Source organism: Gopherus evgoodei, chromosome 7, assembly GCF_007399415.2.
Source record: "Gopherus evgoodei ecotype Sinaloan lineage chromosome 7, rGopEvg1_v1.p, whole genome shotgun sequence".
In the NCBI taxonomy this organism is placed as follows: domain Eukaryota; kingdom Metazoa; phylum Chordata; order Testudines; family Testudinidae; genus Gopherus; species Gopherus evgoodei.
Window position 1 is genome coordinate 75,459,795 of NC_044328.1, and position 21,587 is coordinate 75,481,381.

General features: G+C 48.4%; 1 protein-coding gene across 1 annotated transcript in view; it reads left to right on the forward strand.

Annotated features, from left to right (window-relative positions):
* Nucleotides 1–2,804: 2,804 nt before the first annotated feature.
* Nucleotides 2,805–21,587, forward strand: part of SYNPO2L (synaptopodin 2 like) — a 54,435-nt gene continuing 35,652 nt past the window's right edge. The window contains exons 1-2 of the mRNA XM_030570753.1: nt 2,805–3,121; nt 20,616–20,767. Coding sequence (XP_030426613.1) covers nt 3,017–3,121; nt 20,616–20,767 — 257 coding nt within the window. The 5' untranslated portion in view covers nt 2,805–3,016. The remainder of the gene's footprint in view (nt 3,122–20,615; nt 20,768–21,587) is intronic.

Here is a 21,587-nt window from a genome sequence, read left to right on the forward strand (position 1 = left end):
GGCTTCCGGATCCCACTCCCTGACAATGACGTCACAGGGCTTACACGCCTCTGCGTCTGCTGGCTCCTGGGGGAACGCCCATGTCAATGACGTCACGGGGAGCGAAACTCAGCCACGCCTGGGGAGGGAAGGGGGACCCACGGGTGTCGCAAGCTGCTCGCTCATTGGAGCCACCCATGATGTCACTTGCCCAATGAGGGTCACTCACCAGTTGGGCCACAAGAAGCAGGTCATTAGCCACTCATCTAGTTGTCTGCAAGTCGCTCATCCATTGCAACACAAGCTCAATGAGTTCAGGAGTCCCAGAGTCAACAGCCTCACTCGCCCAATGGGCCAGAACCACCCTCTCACTAAATTGCCCATGAACTAACTTGTGGAGTCACCAGCTGGTTAATAGGCCACACCACCAGTCAACAAGCCCAACAGAGTTATCAGCCTCTTATCCTATGGGCCACACAAGTCCAAATGGGGCCATGGTGGCCACAAGCTGCTAGCCCAATGGGGCCCAAGGGCAGCTGGGAGCCGCTCACCCACGAAGTGACAGCGATCATGATCTCAGAGTGGCTGTGATGGTCAATGAAAACGGTCACAGCAGCCATTTGATGGGCTCGATATGAAAGTTTTGAGTTTTTTGTTGCACTGCTACACAACAGTTCTTTGGTAAGGTGTAGTCCATTATATGATCAAACACGACATGGTATTGCAGCAAAACATCATTGTGCAACAAAAGGGTGTGCTGATTTTTAGGCAGTACAATGTGTTGGTGGCACATTAAAATACCACACAAAACCACATGCCAATTTCACATCAAAATGTAATTGCATTGCAAATAAGAGTAATTACATGCAGCACAACTTGACGTTGCAGCACACAGCAACACAGTATGGAAAAATCACAGCAAAAGGGGACACAAAGTGATAGTCTTAGCAAAATCTCATCAAAATGCCAAAATGCCATCGTACAGAACTGTAAAATAAATACTATTTATTATATGTTGAGAGCTAACAATGTGCTCCGTACTGTCCAAAATACAGATGAGACAAGGTCCCTGTCCCAAGGATCTTGCAGAATTAAAAAGTTGCTGCCGGAGGACTGGGGGAGATTCACATGGTACTAAAGAGAGACATAGGCAGTCTCAGACCTGTCCTTCCTTTCATTCCTCCCCGATTCTTCACGTCTCTCTAATACTGCTGACAGTTTGGGAAAGCTGCACACATGCACATTTCTGCTTACTCGATTCCATCAGTCAATCCAAATATCAGCACTCTCCACTCCACCTGAAACCTATGGCTAGAGGGAGGATTTCAGCATGTGTTAAAACAAGGATCCCATCTGCACTTGGGTCCTTATTCTGATTTATAGGTGCAAACACTTGTGGGGAGGGGAGGGAGAAACTGAGGCAACATACTGTCCTCCACACACACTTTTTAATATCATAGTGATGTCCCTTTCAGAGCAGCCACAGGTCCCTTGCATTCTCATAGCTGTAAAGTAAAGGAGAGGGAGACACTGGAAAACGGCAACAGAAGGCTCTAGCAAGGAGATGAGAGAGTAAGAGGCAGCTATTATAAAAATGGGGGAAAAAATCCCTGTTAGGAGTTGAGGGTGCTCTGACCTTGCCATATCAAACTCCATAAGTGCTTGTAGCTGCACCAATGGTTCAGTAATCCCTTTAGAGAAAAAATCCCCATTGGACTGCTAACTCTTGTGTGCTTAGCAACCTCTGTATACTGAAAAACTGCCATATGGATGCTGCATTTCCTGTGTTTTCAGAACCCCCCAGGCTCCCTTGTAAGCTTATTCTGGGGCTATCTGGGGGCCCACTTGATCCATGGTGGAGGTCAGAGTAGCCTCAGGGTTGTTCTTATTTATCATTGGTCTGCACATGGCCCTCTAGGGACTCTGGGAGTTGGTCTACATTGCAATTAAAAATTCACAGCTGGCCCATGCCAGCTGATTTGGGCTCACAGGGCTTGGTCTAAGAGGCTGTTTAGTTGCAGTGTAGATGTTTGGGCTCTGCAGCCTGGGCTCTAGGACCCTGCAAGGGGGGAGGCCAAGCCCTAACACCTGCACCACAGTTAAACAGCCCAAGTCAGCTAGCATTGGCCAGCCATGGGTGTCCTATCCCCACAATGGGGGCTGCGGAGGGAAGGTGTTGCAGAGCCATCCAACAGCTTCATGCCAATCAGGAACCCCTCCACATCGAAGGTATTCCCCAGGAGCCACAGAGAGATTAGAACCCCATCTATGTGGTTAATTATATATAGTGTAGTCACACCATTTAAGAGGCAGGAGTAGTAGGAGTGGCTGGCTGTGGAGGGATGCACTGGCTGTAGGGGAAAGTACAATAAGAGGAGATCCTGCCAGGGTTCACAGATATAAGGAGAAAGCGTTTTTCCAAAAGTGATCACACTCAAATTCCCTGAGCCAAGTGCTGCAACTGAGCCTGCTGTGAGGGAGTTTGATTGACTGTCATATCTCTTCCTGTCAACTGTCATTTATATGACTCCTGAGTGCTGTGTGAACCCAGGAGTTCTTGTGGAAGTGAGAGGTAGAAATATCCATTTTAACTGAAATGATTAAATGAACATCCCTCCAGCTTTAAGGGCGTGAGACAAAGCTCTAGAAAGGACAGGAGGTGAGCTATTTTCAGCCACACGTCGTGAGAGATCCATGGTACATGGGGGGGGGGGCAGAGAGGGTGAGATTGACGTGACACATGTGAGGGACAACTCTGGCCCCTTACCAAAAGCAGAATCAAATACCTAATCATAGGCAGCACAGCAGCTGAGAGTGCAGAAGAGCAGGGAGGCTGGGCTCATCGGTCTGAAGTCTCCTCTTGTGTGTCTGAGCTTGAGGCAGAAAGTGAGGAGAGGGCTTTTCAGGGGACTCCAGAGGAGGTGGATGCCATTTGTGGAGATGGAATGGGGAGTCGCCACCCCATAAGAGCTGGGGTTTTGCTTTGAAGAGTGGAAGAGGTTATCAGAGAAGGAAAGAAACCAAAAGTGCTGAAGTCATGGGAGCCGAAGAGGAGGTGCTGGTCACGCTGTCTGGAGGGGCCCCCTGGGGCTTCAGGCTGCAGGGGGGCTCTGAGCAGAAAAGACCTCTTCAGGTGTCAAAGGTAGGACTGGAGGATGTTAACTGTCCAGAGCAAGGCTATGCAGTTGATCCCAGATATGATAGGAGAGTCAGGCATCTTCCACTATCATTAAGGAATGCTCTATTAACCTAGTGGATCTGAAAGGAGATCTTGGGTGGGATGGTCTGGCAGTGCCCAGGAAGAGGAGAGGGTTCTGAAATTGTGTTACTGAGCTAGAATAGACAGGCTACTGGCAGGCGAGGATCTCCTTTTTCCCCTGATGCCCATCACTGCTCCCATCACAAGCAGAACCTTGATAATCCAGACACTTTATAATCTGCACAATTCTCCTCACTTGTAAGCAAAGATATAACAGCAGCAACAATGCAGGAGAGAGAACTCATATTACTGAGGCTTCATGGCTTGTCTAATACATCCAGCGGCATATTATGAAGTGTGAAAATCATTAAAACTATTTGACAGTGGTCAAATGAAAGGAACAAAAGCCATTTTGTGATGCGGTGTTCATGCTTTTTCTTTAGCTATATTTGTCCACTATAGTGAAGAATTCTACTATCACAATGGATCTCACAGAAATGAGTGCAAATTACTGTGAGTCTCCTGTATTGTCAAAAGATGTATAATTGCTTTCTAAGCTGAATGTGAGCAGCACATTGGTTCAGGTTCCAAGAAACTGAGGGTAGGAGAGGGGAGGATAAAACAGGAATCAGGACAAACCTTGAACTGCGTTCTTTCTGATCTGCAGTTCTCTTTTCAAAGTTATCACTGAGGAGTGTTGAAGTATGACAGCTAGAAAAAAAATCCCTCTGCTTTATTAATTCACAACTGCTGCAAGGGCAGGAAGGTGCTGTAACCAACCTGTCCCTGTGGAAGAGCATTAGAGAAGTGAGATTCTGTAGAAGTTCAGCCAAATGACATAGAATAGCTTAGCTTGGTCCCAGCTATAGGTCTCTAAAATAGGGAAAGATGATGATCACCAAAAGAGAACTTCTTTACAACTCAGTGTGCTGTGGAGAAACAAAGCCAGCGCCTGTGGGCCTACCTATCCAGAGGTTCTGTGAGAATAGGATTTTTGGCATCCCATAAACTACGCAGTTGGGGGTTATTTCTGTTGCCAGTTTTGCATGGCACTTGGGAGGGGCTATCATGCATCTGGGCCTGTCATAGATTCATAGATTCTAGGGTCAGAAGAGACCTATGTGATCATCTAGTCCGACCCCCTGCACAAGCAGGCCACAGAACCCTACCATCCACTTCTATAACAAACCCCTAACCTATGTCTGAGTTATTGAAGTCTTCAAATTGTGGTTTGAAGACCTCACGCTGCAGAGAATTTTCCAGAAAGTGACCTGGGCCCCATGCTGCAGAGGAAGGTGAAAACCACCCAGGCTTCTGCCAATCTGCCCTGGAGGAAAATTCCTTCCTGACCCCAAATATTGAGATCAGCTAAACCCTGAGCATGTGGGCAAGACTCACCAGCCAGACACCCAGGAAAGAATTCTCTGTAGTAACTCAGATCCCACCCCATCTAACTTCCCATCACTGGCCATTGGGCATATTTACCACTAATAGTCAAAGATCAATTAATTGCCAAAATTAGGCTGTCTCATCATGACATCCCCTCCATAAACTTATCAAGCTTAGTCTTGAAGCCAGATATGTCTCTTGCCCCCCACTACTCCCCTTGGAAGGCTGTTCCAGAACTTCACTCCTCTGATGGTTAGAAACCTTCATCTAATTTCAAGTCCAAACTTCCTGATAGCCAGTTTATATCCATTTGTTCTTGTGTCCACATTGGTACTGAGCTTAAATAATTCCTCTCCCTCCACGGTATTTATCCCTCTGATATATTTATAGAGAACAATCATATTTCTCCTCAGCCTTCTTTTGGTTAGGCTAAACAAGCTGAGCTCTTTGAGTCTCCTTTCATATGACAGGTTTTCCATTCCTTGGATCATCCTAGTAGCCCTTCTCTGTACCTGTTCCAGTTTGAATTCATCCTTCTTAAACATGAGAGACCAGAACTGCACGCAATATTCCAGATGAGGTCTCACTAGTGCCTTGTATAACGGTACTAACACCTCCTTATCTTTGCTGGAAATACCCTGCCTGATGCATCCCAAAACCGCATTAGCTTTTTTCACGGCCCTATCACATTGGTGGCTCATAGTCATCTTGTGATCAACCTATACTCCGAGATCCTTCTCCTCCTATGTTACTTCCAACTGATGAGTCCCCAGCTTATAACAACATGGTTTACAAAAGGTAGATCATTCTAAACCAACCTGATCCCTTCTTTTGTTGTAAACTGTTCTTTCCAACTTGTCGTCACTGAGTTTGCCTCAACTGAATAAAGAACAGGTTAAAAATGGGATTTGAAGCTGCTTCTCCATACAGAAACCAAGTCATCTTACAAGGAGAATACCTAGCTTGAGTAGGTGTTTCAAACCTCGTGGCTACATGAAGGGCTCAGCTGTGAGCCCCACTCCAGGCAGCACAAAGGGGGAGAGAACTGCTGGATCCCCATGGTGGGCCTAGCTGATGCAGAACTGGCATAGCTGGCTTCTATGCCACCCATCTTCCACAACTCTGTTTAAGGGACATGCTCAGAGTGAGCTGCACTCCGGCAATCAGCCCCTGGGGGCCATAGGCAGTCTGATGTAATTTAAAGCAGCCCTGCTCCTAAACTACACTAAGAGGCACACCAGTTTGGTCTCAGGATCAGGGAGATGCACATGGATTCCTCTACTCAATGTGCCCAGGATCCAGTGACCCTAGTACTATCAGTAGGTCTGAAGCACCAATATTAAACTGTGGCTGGACCAGCTTTAGGGTTGACTTGTACCCTAGGTTAGCTGGCAGATATCTACACCTAGCAGCTCACAACCGAGCACAGAGACACTTAGTGACTATTTTCGTCCCCATAGGCAATCAGCTGTAATGTCTGTATGGTAAAGTCATATGTAAGGTATGGCCCTGGCATGGAGGAAGGGCAACATCACAACTCTCAGACTTGGCAGGAATGAAGAGCGAGTTAAAGGAAACTTAAGAACTCAATAATTGCCTGGGAAACCCACAGTCGAAAAGGGTAAATGGTTTAACATACAGCTGGGAAAGCTGCACCAAAAGTCAATCCAGTAATAAATAAGCTAACGGGGCAACAGATTTATTAACGAGCTAGACAGGTGGATGCCTAACACACTGTGGCACAAAAAATAATGTTGCTGGCAGCATAGCAGATAGAGGCCAGAAGCTCTGGCCTCTGCATGCCCAATACATCATGCACCGTGGAAAGGGCTCAGCTGCCCTTACCAGCTTTCAGAGTGCTCCTGAACTTGTTTATATGGCTTTTCTGTAGTTAGGCAGGTGCTGCGGCCACCACTCGGAAGGTATTTAGGAAGCAGTGGTTGTGGAACTCAGTTCATGGTGTAGCTACAGAAAGCTCAGTCAGCCATGCAGGTGTGTGGTTGCACAGGCATCTTGAGCATGAGAGAGCTGCAAGCTAGGCACCCAACAGGAGGGTAACACTGGGTAGGATCATCCCTGCTGCTGACCTTTAGGAACAGAATGGCTTTGGAGGAGACTCCTGGATTAGCTCCCATCCTCCCAGGTGAGGTGAAGAGTTAGGATTGTCAGGCCCAGGGCAGAAGGTGAACTGTACACGGAGAACCAGATCCTCAGCTGGTGCAAATCTGCTTAACCAATTTACATCAATTGAGGTCTGGCTCTCGATTCCCTGGGCATCACCAGTGTTCAGGATTAAGTTCAAGGAAATTGCACAAACATGGACACATAGTCTGAAAATGGAATAAAAAGACTAGAGCCGTGGCTGGACGAGCATATGCAAAATCAGAGAGAGCTTGTTCCATGCTCTTTGTGTTAGTTTTGCTGTGAAGTCAGGACCAGTTCTTAAATCATACAAATGTGTATTCAGTCTCATGATACACTGCTCAGTAAATCCCACTAATTCATCTAGTTAGCGCCTCACAATTTGCCCCCCCAGGTCTCGTTCTCAAACTCTTCCCTTGTAAAATCCTGTTCCCCTCTCTGTAGGATCCATGCTGATTGTTACTTTTTAGTTTTGCCCGCTGTCTAAGAACTGTCCCAGCTTTGTGCTGAAGCTGTCTCAGATGGCTCCATCCTTTATAGCCTGTCCACTTACAGCCAGACAGAAGGCTCCTATCCCTTTAGAGGCCAGAAGTCCTTTAGTGGATGGCTGTCAGTGATTGCAGTGGAAGCCTCCAAAGGCTGATCTGATTTCCTCCATGCATTCATACCTAATGCTGCCAGCCAAATGTCATGAGGCACCTGAAGGTTCCTGCCAGCTCTGTATACCAGGAGGCCATCCTGAGTACTAGAGATGGATGTTGCCTTTGCCTTACCACCCACATCTGGTAAAGAGTTTTTGATGAGTTCCGCATTACCACTGTGGACTGCGCTACAGACCACACAGTGTGTGCTCCAATCAAAGCAAACCATGTCCCTTCTCAACAGGTTCTTTATTTAGGTGCTCCACTGGGCCAATTGCACTCTGGATTTTGTTAGCCTTATGGTATACACAAGAGGACTGTGCTTTGCAAGGTGATTTTATTATGCCTGTGTTCATCTCCTGGGATTAACACCTTCATATTCTACTAGTATGATTGGTAGAGATGTTTTCTTCTCAGCCCTCATTGTCTCTCAGACTAAAAGTATTGTGGTGGTAAACTGTGATCCAATCCGCTGTCTGCACTGCTGATGGATGCCACCTCAAAGCAATTTTGTTTGCAAGGATTTTTATTTTAAGCTTGCATTTACCTATTTGCTGCAGAATGCTTTTACTATGTGGCACCAGCACTTGGTGCCATATCTGCAGACTAGTTTTTCCTCTCATTGTCGTTCCTGGTATTATATTAAAAACTAGGGCAACAAGCTAGTAGTTGAGTAGTAGAGTTCTCATGGCATTTTTGGGAAATGCAGGTTTTGTCTGGGTCCTTGGGCTGGCTTTGGGCACACAGGCATGATTTTACTGTGTTTGGTGTAATCCACCCTATGCTCTTCTGCCTTTCCCTGCACTGCACCAGCCTATGCTAATTATAACATGTTGTGTTAATTTAATGCTGGCAAAACATAACATATTGACAGCTCTGGAGACTGAGGTTACCAGTTTATCCCCAGAATACGTGTGGCATGTGGCAATGTGATGTCCCTCTCAATGCTTTATCACCATGCCCCCAGAGGAATCACCCAGAGAGTAATTCAAGCTTAATGACCATTCCAGCTTTGGCCCCTCTGCTGCCAGCAAGAAGAATCATAAGTGACAATTATGGTGCCTGTTTCTGCAGTCCTCAGGCCCTTGGCCGAAAGCACCAGACACTTTCCACGTAGGTCACCAATTAAAGGCCAACAACTTTTGGCTCCTCTTGTCATGGGCCTTGTTACACCACAGTAACTCCAATGCGTTCAGTGCAGTTATACTGCCATAAAACTGTAGTAACATAAGGAGCAATCAGGCCCCCGAGCTGCATTCCTACCAGCAAACTGACAGGTGAAAGGCTGTTATATGAAACTGCTACCAATCCCTCTAACCATCGAGTTCCTCCAGCTTTCGTCTTCCTGCTGTAAATGTGGCACTGACTCAGAGTGGTCCTGTTTCCCACACTTCTTGCCCATAGGTTGGGCCTTTTCCCCACCCCTTCTCATGGCATTCTAGATCTCTCATATTCCTGTGCTCACTTTGCTCTATCCATCTCAGGTTCAAGTTTCCCTCACCCTCTCTTTCCACAGCAGCAAAGTCCCGCTCCCTATGAAGAGGCATTTGTCTGGGGTTAGATCTGCTTCTCTGAGCAATAGTTCTCTGAGGGCTTGATCCTGCCTCCACTGATGTCAATTGGGAGCAGAATCTGGCCTGCAAGTGGATCTTGGGGATGCCACACATGATTTGGTTTCTGCTCTATGAATCGTTTGTATCCCAAAAGCTGGGGCTCACAGCTTGCTGACATATGCATCTGACTCCAGCCTTCATACAAAAACCTGATATCTTGCTGCTTCATTCTGTTTCAGGTCAAGTACTTATCTAATGCCTTCAGTAGCTATTCTAGTGTAATTGGTAAATTGCTTGGCAACATTGCTATATTTCACTCAGTTCTCATTTTCTCTCCCCAGTAAAGTAATCGAAAATCTTTATCTTCATAGCTTTCTCTCGATCCTCTGTGATCAACTCTGTGTACAAATCTGTTTCCAGCCTTGAGCTGAACTTTTGGCTTAGAAGACTGGAGTTTCTAGTAATCTCAGCCATCCATGCTGTTTGCTCAGTGGTCTATGTCTGCTGCTTTCTGTCTGAATGGACTGTCAGATTAAATAAAAATAATGGGACTGATTCTCCTACAGTGATGCCAACCAGTAGAAATCAGGTGTATGTGAGATCAAAGTCAGGCTGCGTATATCACAAAAATTCCCTTGCCCATGTCGCTAATAAGGCCTTCCATTACTGACATGGAAATAACTTCACAAACATAGTTCACTTTTCACCACTCATGCTCCTTGTTTTATTTTTTGCTACCCCTCATCTTGGCTACTGAAAGCAGGTTTGTCATGGTATAATTCTCCACTCTGAACCTTAGCGTCCAAAAGATGGGGTACCAGCATGAATTCCTCTAGGCTCAATTACCAGCTTAGTACTTGTAGCGCTGCCACCAACCAGGAATTCCAGTGCCTGGTACACTCTGGTCCCCCCACAACCTTGCCCGGGGACTCCCAAGACCCAGCCCCTCTGGATCTTAACACAAGGAAAGTAAATCCTTTCCCTCACTGTTACCTCTCCCAGGCTTCCCCTCCCTGGGTTACCCTGGAAGATCACTGTGATTCAAACTCCTTGAATCTTAAACAGAGAGGAAAATCCACCTTCCCCCCCCTCCTTCTCTCTTCCCCTCCCAGACTCTCCCTGAGAGAGAAAGTAATCCTAACACAGAGAGAAATTAACCGTTCTCTCCCCCTTCCCTCCTTTCCTCCCCACAGATTCCCTGGTGGGTCCAGACCCAGTCCCCTGGGGTCTCACCAAAATGAAAAAAAAAACAATCAGGTTCTTAAACAAGAAAAGCTTTTAATTAAAGAAAGAAAAAAACAGTAAAATTTATCTTTGTAAATTTAAAATGGAATAGGTACAAGGTCTTTCAGCTATAGACACTGGGAATACCCTCCTAGCCTAAGTATACAAGCACAAATTAAAATCCTTTCAGCAAAATACAAATTTGAACTCCTTCCAGCCAAATACACATTTGTAAATAAAGAAAACAAACATAAGCCTAACTCGCCTTATCACCTAGTACTTACTATTTTGAATCTATAAGAACCTGCATCAGGGAGATTGGAGAGAAACCTGGTTGCACCTCTGGTCCCTCTGAGCCCCCAGAGTGAACAACAACCAAACACTAACAGCACACACAAAAACTTCCCTCCCTCAAGATTTGAAAGTATCCTGTCCCCTGATTGGTCCTCTGGTCAGGTGACAGCCAGGCTCACTGATCTTGTTAACCCTTTACAGGCAAAAGAGATATGAAGTACTTTGTTCTATTAACTCTACTTATCTGTTTATGACAAGGTTGATAAGTTTCACTCCCTGGTTTGCCTGCTCTAACACAACCCTATTTGTGTTTCCAGTGCTGTAGGGGAATACATCATTTAAACCAATGTATATTCACTGAAATTTAGCACAACCACCTTGTGGCAGGGCCCAGTCGCTCCTGCCTCTGCTCAAGTCCACAAACTGCTTAGAGACCCCTGTGCTGGTAAAATATCTGGTGCAGTTTATTTACAATGTTGGCTCCCATCACCTTTGTACAATATATAGCTATATTCCTACAGTCTTAGGCAGCCCTCAGCATAGGGTGACCAAATGGCAACTGTGAAAAATAGGACAGGGGGTGGCGGGTAATAGGCACCTATATTAAAAAAGTCCGCAAAAACGGGACTATCCCTTTAAAAAATGGGACATCTGGTCACCCTACCCCAGCAGGTCCTGAGGTTGTAAGGTGCCTGGTTTTCAACAAGAAAGTGTCCAGATTTACTGACTGGACACCACACGTGCCAGCTTGCTCTTTTTCCTGGGACTGCTCAACCCCTGCCCCAGGTCCCACCCCCACTCCACTTCTTCCCCCAAGCCCCACCCCACCCCATCTCTCCCCATCTTTGCTCTGCCCCTTCCCACCCAGTTCTGCCCCCTCCCATGAGTGCGCCTTATCCTCACTCCTCCCTTTCCCCCCACCCCCAGCGCCTCCTGCACACCATGGAACAGCTGATCATGGCAGGCAGAAAGGCTGGGAGGAGTTGAATGGTGGGGCCACCTGCAGGCAGGAGATGCTGAGTGGGAGGTACTGGTGGGTGCTAAGCACCTGCAAATTTTTTTCCATCAGTGCTCCAGCCCTGGAGCACCCATGGAGTCATGCCTATTCAGACACCCAAAGTCCAGTCAACACGGGCCTGGGAAGGCGCCATGTTTATGAACACACACCAGCCTCTAGTCAGCCAGGCTGCCTCTTACCTGTGTTGGCGGCTGAAGCTCCCAGCCCGCTCCACAGGTGAGGTCCCTTCCAACCCAGGTGTGGGTAGGGGTAGGGGGGGAAAGTGGCATGCGATGGGGGACCAGGGTGAAGAGAAGCAAATGGGGGTGGGCTTTGGGAAAGAGGCAGGCGTGGTGGAGCCTTGGAGGAAGGGGCAGGCAGGGCCTCGAAGGCAGGGCGAGCCAGGTAGATTCTGGCACTCCTGCTGGAAGTAGGGTGACCATACATCCAGTTTTGGCTGTGACGGTTCCTTTTTTAAGCCCTGTCCGATTTTTTTTTTTTTTTGCAAAAGTGGACATTTGTCCTATTATTTCATGCTAACTTGGTCAGTTGTTAAGAGCAATTGGGACAAATGTCCACTTTTGTCAAAAAAGTGGGGTGTGGAGGAACATGCTGGGGATGGGGAACAGTGATGCCAGCGTCATGCAGGAGGCAGGCAGGGCTTGAGTGAGCAGCAACACCAGCCCTGTGCGAGGAGGGAGGGGGCAGGGCTCAGGTGTGTGGCTCGGGCCAGGAAAGGGGCTCAGGCAACTGGCTCAGGCAAGCCTTGACTGGGGCGTGGGTGGTGGGGGGGCTCACGCTAGCCCCACACAGTGTCCCATTTTCCCTTTGAGAAATATGGTCATTCTATGCTAGAGTATCCAGTTTTTAAATATTACGAAGTTGACAATCCTACTTTCTCCCTCTTACTGCCTGCTTCCCCCCTCTTACTGCCTTCCTGTGCCTTTTTGCTCTGCCTAATGGCTTAATTAGCTTTCCAGCTCTCCTCCACCTGCTGCTTAGGCACACCTCTTTTTAACCCGGGCTGTGCAGTGTTGGATTGGAGCTGGCTCAGCAGCTGTGGCCCAGGTGCTGTCACACATCTGAAAAGGTTTCATGGTATAGCCAGTTCCATAAATCAGCCTCTCCCCTTCAACTGTAAAACTTTCACTCTTAAAATGAAATACAAAGCTAAATAAATAAAATGTTAAGATTATTGGACACCATCCTTTGTCCAGCACTGTGCAGTGTTTATTACATGTAAAACGCATAGGTATGTGCCCAACACAGTACCTGCCAGCTGACTGGTCACTAGAAACAAGTATTAGCTCAGTCTCTAGAGACCACGCTATGCTATACCACTGGGCAAATGTTCAGGGCTGTATAGGATGCAAGCCAGGATTGACTGTTGTCCTCCAGCCCTCCACTATGTGGAAGGGAAGCAAGACGGAAGACCAGCCTGGGTCTCCCCACATCTCCTGCTTCTCTCCAGTTACTGGTGGCTGCTGGAGAGATGGGCAGGAGTTTAGGGACGATAACCCCCCCACCCCATTCCACATTGGGTCCCACATATGAGAGAAAGCAGTTACTACAGGAACTGCCCTTTGGTAGGAGAAGCCATAACCTTTACTTCTGAAAGGCACTGCAAACTGCTTGTGATTGTCCACAGCACAATCCCTTTCCTAAGGGAGGGTGGTGCAAAGCAGGGAGCTTGGGTGAAAGGCTTCAAGAATGGCCCTTGGCTGGGATCAGACTAGACATGAAGCTGCTGTGTTTTAATCAGGACATCTCCATTATTAGGTGCTCCAGCTTGTGTCACTCCACACATACCACTATCTAATATAGTTCACACTGAAGGACAGATGCTGCCAATCCACATCTGACTCCCTCCTACCTCCCACTTGCATTCTGTTCTGAAAGCTCTGCCCAAATCCCCAGAGACACATCCAGCAGTCACTGGTCCTTCATCCCCCTGGGGCTGTAACAGGAAAGTTTTCTTGACTCTCCTCCCTACTACCCTACCTCCATGCTCAATCCCTTCTCCCCTCCTGTCTTCCTCACTTGCTACCTTCACCTATTTTTCCTTTCTTCCTGTTTGTCAGAATATTAGGATTGGAAGGGACCTCAGAAGGTCATCTAGTTCAACCCACTGCTCAAAGCAGAACCAAGCCCCAGATTTTTACTCTAGTTCCCCAAATGGCTCCTTCAAGGATTGAACTCACAACTCTACGCTTAGCGGGCTAATACTCAAACCACTGAGCTATCCTCCTATGTAAGCACATGTGTTATTCCACAGAAGCAAATGAGTTGATAGCAGCCTTCAACTACCTGAAGGGGGGTTCCAAAGAGGATGGAGCTCACCTGCTCTCAGTGGTGGCAGATGAGAGAACAAGGAGTAATGGTCTCAAGTTGCAGTGGGGGAGGTCTAGGTTGGATATTAGGAAACACTATTTCACTAGGAGGGTGGTGAAGCACTGGAATAGGTTACCTAGGGAGGTGGTGGAATCTCTATCCTTAAGGGTATTTAAGGCCCAGATTGACAAAGCCCTGCCTGGGATGATTTAGTTGGTGTTGGTCCTGCTTTGAGCAAGGGACTGGACTAGATGACCTTCTGAAGTCTCTTCCAGCCCTAATATTCTATGATTTCTATGAAATGGAGACTGAGAGGAACCACTCCCCTCTGGGTTCCTCTAGGTGTCATCTGGTTTTGGAATCTCCTCACCGTGGTAGCTGCTGGTACCAGAGGGGGCTGAATTAGCCCTTTGGAGGGTGATCTCAGTTCTAACAAAAATGTGAGGTGAATAGGGCAGGGAGACCAGCAGGCCAGGAAGATACATGATGCTCACAGAACTGGCGGGAGGGGAAGATTCTCTGGGGTTTGTTTTTCTCCAAAAGGAGGAACCATGGTGCCAAGCATAGTGGCACCCCAGAGAAGCACCCACATCAAAGGTCCTCAGCACTGACGCCACCATCCTGGGCCCCCTCCTCAGAGCTCAACAAAGCAGCTTCTGAAATTGACAAGAAAGGGGTTGCCAGGGGCTCACACCCCACAATGCCAGTGCAGGGTGCAGAGAGGTTCCCTCAGGTTCCTTTTAAATTCCACTTTTCCTGTCATTTCCCATCTCATTGGTACAGCTGCTGTCCAACACCTTTCTCCCCTAGCCAGGACCATAGGCAAACACTCCTTCCAGTTACTGGTGTTGTGGTTCCTGGCTGGCCAGCAGAGAGTGTTATTTTGACAAGGTTAGTAGGTCCTGTAGCCGGCATGGCAGGCTGTCCAGCATGCCTGGGCTGTGATGTCTACTGACCTCCCACTGAGCAAGGTGAGCAGGCTGTGACTTGGCTAGTCTGTGGTCAACATGTTTGTGCCATTCCCCGTCCAGAGATGGATGTCACTGGCATAGTGCACCACACTGGCATGGCTGCCAAATAGCCCCATCCTTTCTGCAGGATGTGCATATTTCCTCCTCTCCCCATAATAGCCTCTGCTGTCTTCAGCCCTGGGCTGTGCTCACACAGAACTCCCAGCAGAATCCAGCTGCTCTGTGAATACACTGTTCCTAGCTCTGCTCCGAGAGGGGATTGATACACCCATGTGCAGCTGGATCCAGGAGCACTGACAGCTGGGAAGCCTTTCATCCTATTTTTAGGCTCTGTATTTCTCCACCTGTAATGGGAATTGGCTTCTTTTTTCAAGGAGGAAGGAGGATGGGAAGGAGCTGGAGCCCCCTTGCTGGCCTACACAGGCTAGCACTGAAATACCTGTCTCTTCTGTTTTTCTGTGCACGCCTGTGCGCAACCCAGGCCATAGTCTCCAGGATCCTGTGCTGGTGGCTGAGTGGAAAGTCCCTCCCAAACACAGCTAAAGTCTATTATTGAATCATGCCCCCCAGCCTGCTCCATGCAGATCTCGCTGTCCATACTGCCTCCCCCAAATCCAAACCTGACTAAACTGAGAGCATGAAATGCACCCAAATCCACACTCACCCCCCCGGGTGTGCATCCAGCATCCATGCTCACCCACCCTGGCCAGCACACGAATACTCCAGTGAGGGGGGGCCCTGTAGGATCCTAGATAGGCTGACAGATCAATTCATTGGTTCTGCCTGTCTCCATCCCATCCAACTGGCACAAACTGGCATGTAGGAGCACAATGGGATGAGAAGAGCAACCTCTTTGATACTGCTGACAGAGCTTACCCTTATGCGCTCTCTCCAACATCAGAAACAACACAATCTGAGTGCCAATAGGGTGACCAGATGTCCCGATTTTATAGGGACAGACTCCGATTCTTGGGTCTTTTTCTTATACAGGCTCCTATTACCCCCCATTGCCTACCCTGATTTTTCACATTTGCTCTCTGGTCACCCTAGGTGCCAAGCATGGAGCCTCTTGGTCCTCGAGCAATGGGTGGCATTTCTCGAAATGCCCATGGGACTTCCTTGCATCTGTGTCCTATCTCTGATGTATCTTGTGTCTCAGCTGGGAGGTGTGGAGTTTTTTTATTGTCTCTCTGTCTGTCTGGCTAAGAGCTGCCCGGGAGCAGGAGGGGGCAGGAGGTGAGGCTCTGATAAGAGCAGAGTTGTTCTCTCTCCAGGCAGGGTTTATTATGGGCCCTCACGTTCTCATTCCAGGCTGTGGAGGAGGAGGAGGTGAACAGCCAGAGTGAGGAGAGACTGGAGGCTGAACTGATGGATGTGTCAGCTTGGATGAGCCAGCCCCTAGTTTAAGCCTGCAGGCAAAGCACAGGGCTGAGACTCTGAGGCTGTGGCAAGATAAAGACAAACAACTCACAGCACAAACCATCTTCTCACTCCCAGGCTGGGGTGGATGCAGCCTCCCAACTGAATTGCTCCCTGTGATCGAGGGGGGCACAGACCACCTGCAGCAGCATCCTCCACGCCAACACCACAGCCTGAAACCCGGCACGGTGTGGAGGGGAGGTCCTGGTGGTGTTGGAGAGCTGTTCAGCACTCCTCGCACCACAGTGGCTCCTGTTCTGTGGGACTGGGCCCAGCTTCTCGCTCTGGGCATTGCAACCTGGAACACGAATCTCAGGTCTGGTGCTCTTGGTTCATGATTTCTATGGTGCAGCTAAAGCCAGGAACCCACACTAAAGCTGCTACCCCTCCTAACCCTCTGCTTTGCTGATGGTACAGCTTGGGGATGGGTGCTGCTGCTGTGAGAGGTCAGTGCCCCCTCTCGACCACAGGCCCACTCCAACTCTGACTGGCACATGGGAGTCCTTGGAATGCGCCTACCAGAGCTGCAGATGGTCTAAGTCTGCATATCAGCCAGTCTCCAAGCCCTCCAGTGGAACCCTCTTCTCTGGGCCCCTACAACTGCCTCCTCCCCAAATGGGAACTCAGCACCTTGTGCAACCCCTTCACATTTCTTAAGGAGTGTGACTACTGTCAATCTTAGGGAGTCTGGCTGACGAGCAGTGACACACTAGGAGAGGTGGGAGAATGCATCTTTTCAGTGGAGATGGGGATGACGTTAAATGTCCCAGGCCTGTGGCTCACTGTGGGGTTCCCCCCCACCACAAAGGTGCACTAGATCTGATATAAAATGTTCTGCATGGACTTTGTTTCTCGCTCCCCACCACTGCAGGACCTGGAGAAATCCATGGGAAACATTTGCAAATTCAGCCATTGGCTGTTACGTTAAAAATCACTGGCCTGAGTCCCCACTGCCCTGCATCTTGTTTTATTATTCACACCTGTGCTAAGGGCGTGCAACATGGCCAGTGCTATCAGACCAGAATTCTCCTCTCATGCCTACTAGTAATAGTGATTTGGACCCTCTTGGCACAGCTGTGTATGTGTATTGCTTGCACAAGCAGCCTGGGGGACTGGACCAACTGAGACACAAATAAAGCTGTTTTCATTTCAGTTTTTTGTTTCAATTTCATGGGAAAATGCTGTGAGAGAGAGAGGTTTTATAAAAGCTTTTGGGGCCTGATTCTCATTTACACTTAGGGTGACCAGATGTCCTGATTTTATAGGGACAGTCCCGATTTTTGGGTCTTTTTCTTGTAAAGGCTCCTATTACCCCCCACACCCCGTCCCGATTTTTCACATTTGCTGTCTGGTCACCCTATTTACACTGAGGCCCCTTGACACCACTCTGGCAGCATAAAGTAACTTTAAAATGGGCATTGTTGTAATTTACTACAACTGCAGGGCCACTTTCCACTGTCACTGTGTTGTACGTGGGCCCTAGTGTAAATGAGAATCAGCCCCTTTATGTTTTGGGCCAAACGACCTGGCAGTTCCCATTTAACCACACATCCCTGCCTTTAAAGAATGGGCCGCTTTTTCGTCTACAATGCAAGTGAAGCTTCACCGTGTTAAATGAAGAGGTGATAATTCAAATAATGAAACATCAAGTGGCACAGGGAAAGCATGTGCTCAATGATCAGGACTCTGACTTCCACTGCCCAGAGCTGGCCGTCTCAAAGGCTTGTACTCAGCGTCTGGAGTAAGGTGTTCTGCTTGTGTCTGCCTAGCACCACTTGCCAGATGGCATGAAGAGCGACTTACAGCCTCTCGCTCATCCTCTTGGCTTGAGGGGCGGTGACACATAGCCACGAGCCTCTGTGACTTTATAACTGACACTGCCCACTAATCCACAAGCAACATGCTGCCTAGTAACAGTTAAAGCGTTGGAGAAGGCTTGCTAGAGGTAGGAGCGACACAGGAAGGAACGCTGTCGCCACCACAGCCACAGGAGAAACCTTTCACTCTGTGGCACAGCAGCCCCCAAGGGAGGGAAGCTTCTGGGCCAAATTCAGCAGTGATGTAAAAGAGATGGTAAACTATCCACTGGGTGTAAGAGAGCCTTCGGCAGCCAGTTCATCCCTGCTGTCATTCTGCTGCAGCCAAGGGATCAGACACCAGCCTCAGTTACATCAGTGTAGATCCAGAGTAGCTCCAATGCCTGCTAAGTGGTTATTCCAGATTTACATTAGCATAACAAGGCAGCATCTGGCCCAAGGCAGATCTCAGTGGATGTAAGTGATAAAGTAACGTAACTAGTCCAGGCGTGGCCCTCAGGGCCCAACACTAGGTGGGGTTGGAGCCTTCCCCTGGAAGCACTTTGCTTCTCACAATGTGGGGCCCTCTGTGACCAGCACAAGGGGTGTAAGTTACATGCTTAGGAGGCAGAAGCTGGGGCATGGAGCAGGAAATGCAACCAGCAAGAGCACAGGACACCATGCTCCATTCTACTTTAATTCATGCCTGCACTACCCCCAACACTGCTGGGAGCAATTCAAACCTGGCAGAAGCAGGAGCAACTCCCACTGATTTCAATGAGTGCTATGTCCCCTTGCCCCGGGGGCTGTGTTTGGTCCCACAGAATTCTAGATGGCTGGGAGCTGCACTCATTTTGCATAACCACTGAATGCCATCTCAGCGCAGGTGACACCTGCTAGCAACACCTGCTTGCTAATCAGCTGGCTCCTAGGGCATGGTTCTCCCCTCTCAGAGTTTGGCTGCAGAGGAGTTACTCCTGACTCATGCTAGTGAAAAGGAAGTAAAAAACAGGCCCCCACTGTGTAACTTATCCCACCATGGTACCGCCATTATGTTTGGTCCTACCACATGGACATTTCCCTTGGGGCATATCGCACAGTGGCGTAATGGGCAGAGAACAGGGTGTCTTATGGTGCAGAGATTTCAGGGACATTTCTGTGAGACTCTCTGCCACCCAAGCATCATGACACAGGCATCCCTGGCTAGGAATGGAGCTCTCTGAAGGTATTGTGACCCACCATCCAATCCATGCTAATAACTATTCAATGCTCTGTGCCTGTCCTATCTGCATTACAAGTGCCCCTCACAGGGGTTCTCACAAGAAATTTTTTGGTGGCCTCAGAGTGGCCTATTTTTCCTAATATACTTAATTAACATTAGGAAAAACAAATAAATATGCACATATACATGTCCAAATCATCGTAATTTATTTATGTAGGGGTTTCTTGCAGACTCAGTAATAAAAATAAAATACAGTTGTCACTATTTTTTACTGAACCTAAACAGAATAGAAACAAAATAAGATGCTTTGCACATTCTTGTCTAGTTTGTTGTTGTTTCTTTTACTTTTTTGGCTGCTTTTGTTTTTAGATTTGCTAGCTAGTATGGCTGCTGCTGTGAAAACTAATATATGTATATTTGTATGTATCACTTTTCACAGCAGACTTACTAGCTAGCTTGGAGACAGTGAAAAGTGATATTAACAAGCATACAAATATCGCTTTTCATAGCAGACTTACACAGCCCCAGAAAACCATGGATGGAGAGACAGGTAGGGAGGCAGTGAAGGCCAGGGGCAGTATGGGGGATGAGCCCAGGGCTAGAGCCCAAAGCCCCCTGACTGGGCGATGGAGCCTGAAGCCCTGAGTCTGGAGTCTGGGGCCTGCCACCCCAGGGCTGAAGCTGGAAGCCCAAGCCCCACTACCCCGGGAAGGTCGGGAACTCATACCAGCTGCCTGCTCCTCTGGCATTTGTGGCTGCAAAGGAGGGCAGGGCTGGCTGCCATGGGGGAGGGGCCCCTGCTTCCCCCTCATCACTATCCAGGAGGCTGTGGCTGCAAGAAAGGCCGCTGGTGGCTGGTCGCATGCGGCCATGGTGGTCACATTTGAGAAACACTGCCCTACAATGCAGGTGTCATTTCTTCTGGCCCTATCCCAAGGGTCTAGAGGTGAGAAAGGGAAAAGCCACCTATGCATAGTGCACGTTCTATTTGCAAGACCACCGGAGAGACGGCTTCAGCCATCCCAGCTGGGAAAGCTGAGACATAGCTGGATTAATGGCTAATTGGGAAAGTGCCCCTGCTCGCTCCCCACAAGAACAGACACCCTTTGAAACCAGGGGGTGAGGAATGAGAGGCAGGGAGAGGAGCATCCAGGTGTTAATTCACACTAAGAGATTGGAATCTGGCTAATGAAGAACTCAGCTCTGCACCTAGCAGATTGGAAGGACCCTTCCTGGACACTGAGATTCATGAGAGTTGACTGAGATCAGCCAGGATTAGAATCCACGACCCTCCTAGGAGCCCCTGGTGCTTTGCTATGAGTGAGCAGCACTCCTGCCCTCACGTGGCTTATCTGGGGACAGTTTACAGAGCAATGAATAAGTCAGTCGCTGAAAGTCAGCTGAGTTAGACAGTCTCCTTCCCTCCCTCCCCACCTCCCTCTGCTTTCCCTCTTCCAGATCCGCAAGAGAAGCAAAGCCTGCCGAGGGGGCCTGTGGGAAAACGACGAGCTGGTGTCCATCAATGGGGAGCTATGCACTGGCCTTTCCCACGCCAGCGCCATGCACATCATCGACTCCTCCAGCGACACGCTCCACATTTGTGTGAAAAGGTAACAGTCGAATGCGGGCTCCAGGCAGGGAGCGACCCGCAGGGATACAGCCCCCCTGCAGCGCTTCACTCTGCACAGCAGCTGTCACATAGTTGGATGCGGGGAACACTTTCGCTAACACAAGGCAGAGCAGTCTTGTCCTAGTACACTGGGGCATGAAAACAAGTCAGAAAAACAGGCCTATGGAGCACTTCGCATTCAACAAATGTATGGCCTCCTAGGGCTTCCTGGTTGTCTCTGTGCCGTGTTCCACAGCCAATTAGACTGCACAGCAACAATGGGGAACAGAACTCAGGTCCTCCTGCTCCTATTGCTTTAGCTAAGAGAATCATTGTTAGCAATACAGGGAATATGACTCATAGATGAGCAATTATGATTCCATTCTGCAGCAGGTAGTGTTTCACACAAGACAGTTCATCACACTCATTATTAACATTAGTGACATTGCTTTACTTTAAATAAATGAGTATTCTGTACAACTGGGTTTGATTACACATGGGTCAATGAAATTAACGGAAAAATGGCACGGTGCATTAATGACAGCATTTCATAGTACGGCCAATAATGGGATGGAAACAGAGGCATAAAGAAGTCAGAAGCATACTTCCAAACATGTCCCCCCCTCTGGCCTGTTAGAGGTCCGGCTGGCTAACGTCCTGATCCAGCAAAGCACTGAAACAGAGGACTAACTTCAAGCACATGAGTAGGCCCATAGACCTCAGTGGAACTATTCCTGAGAAGTTAAACAAGTGCTTTAGGGTTTGCTGGATTAGGATCCAGTTCAAGTCGGGAGTAAATCCTGTAGATTAGAAATAGAAAA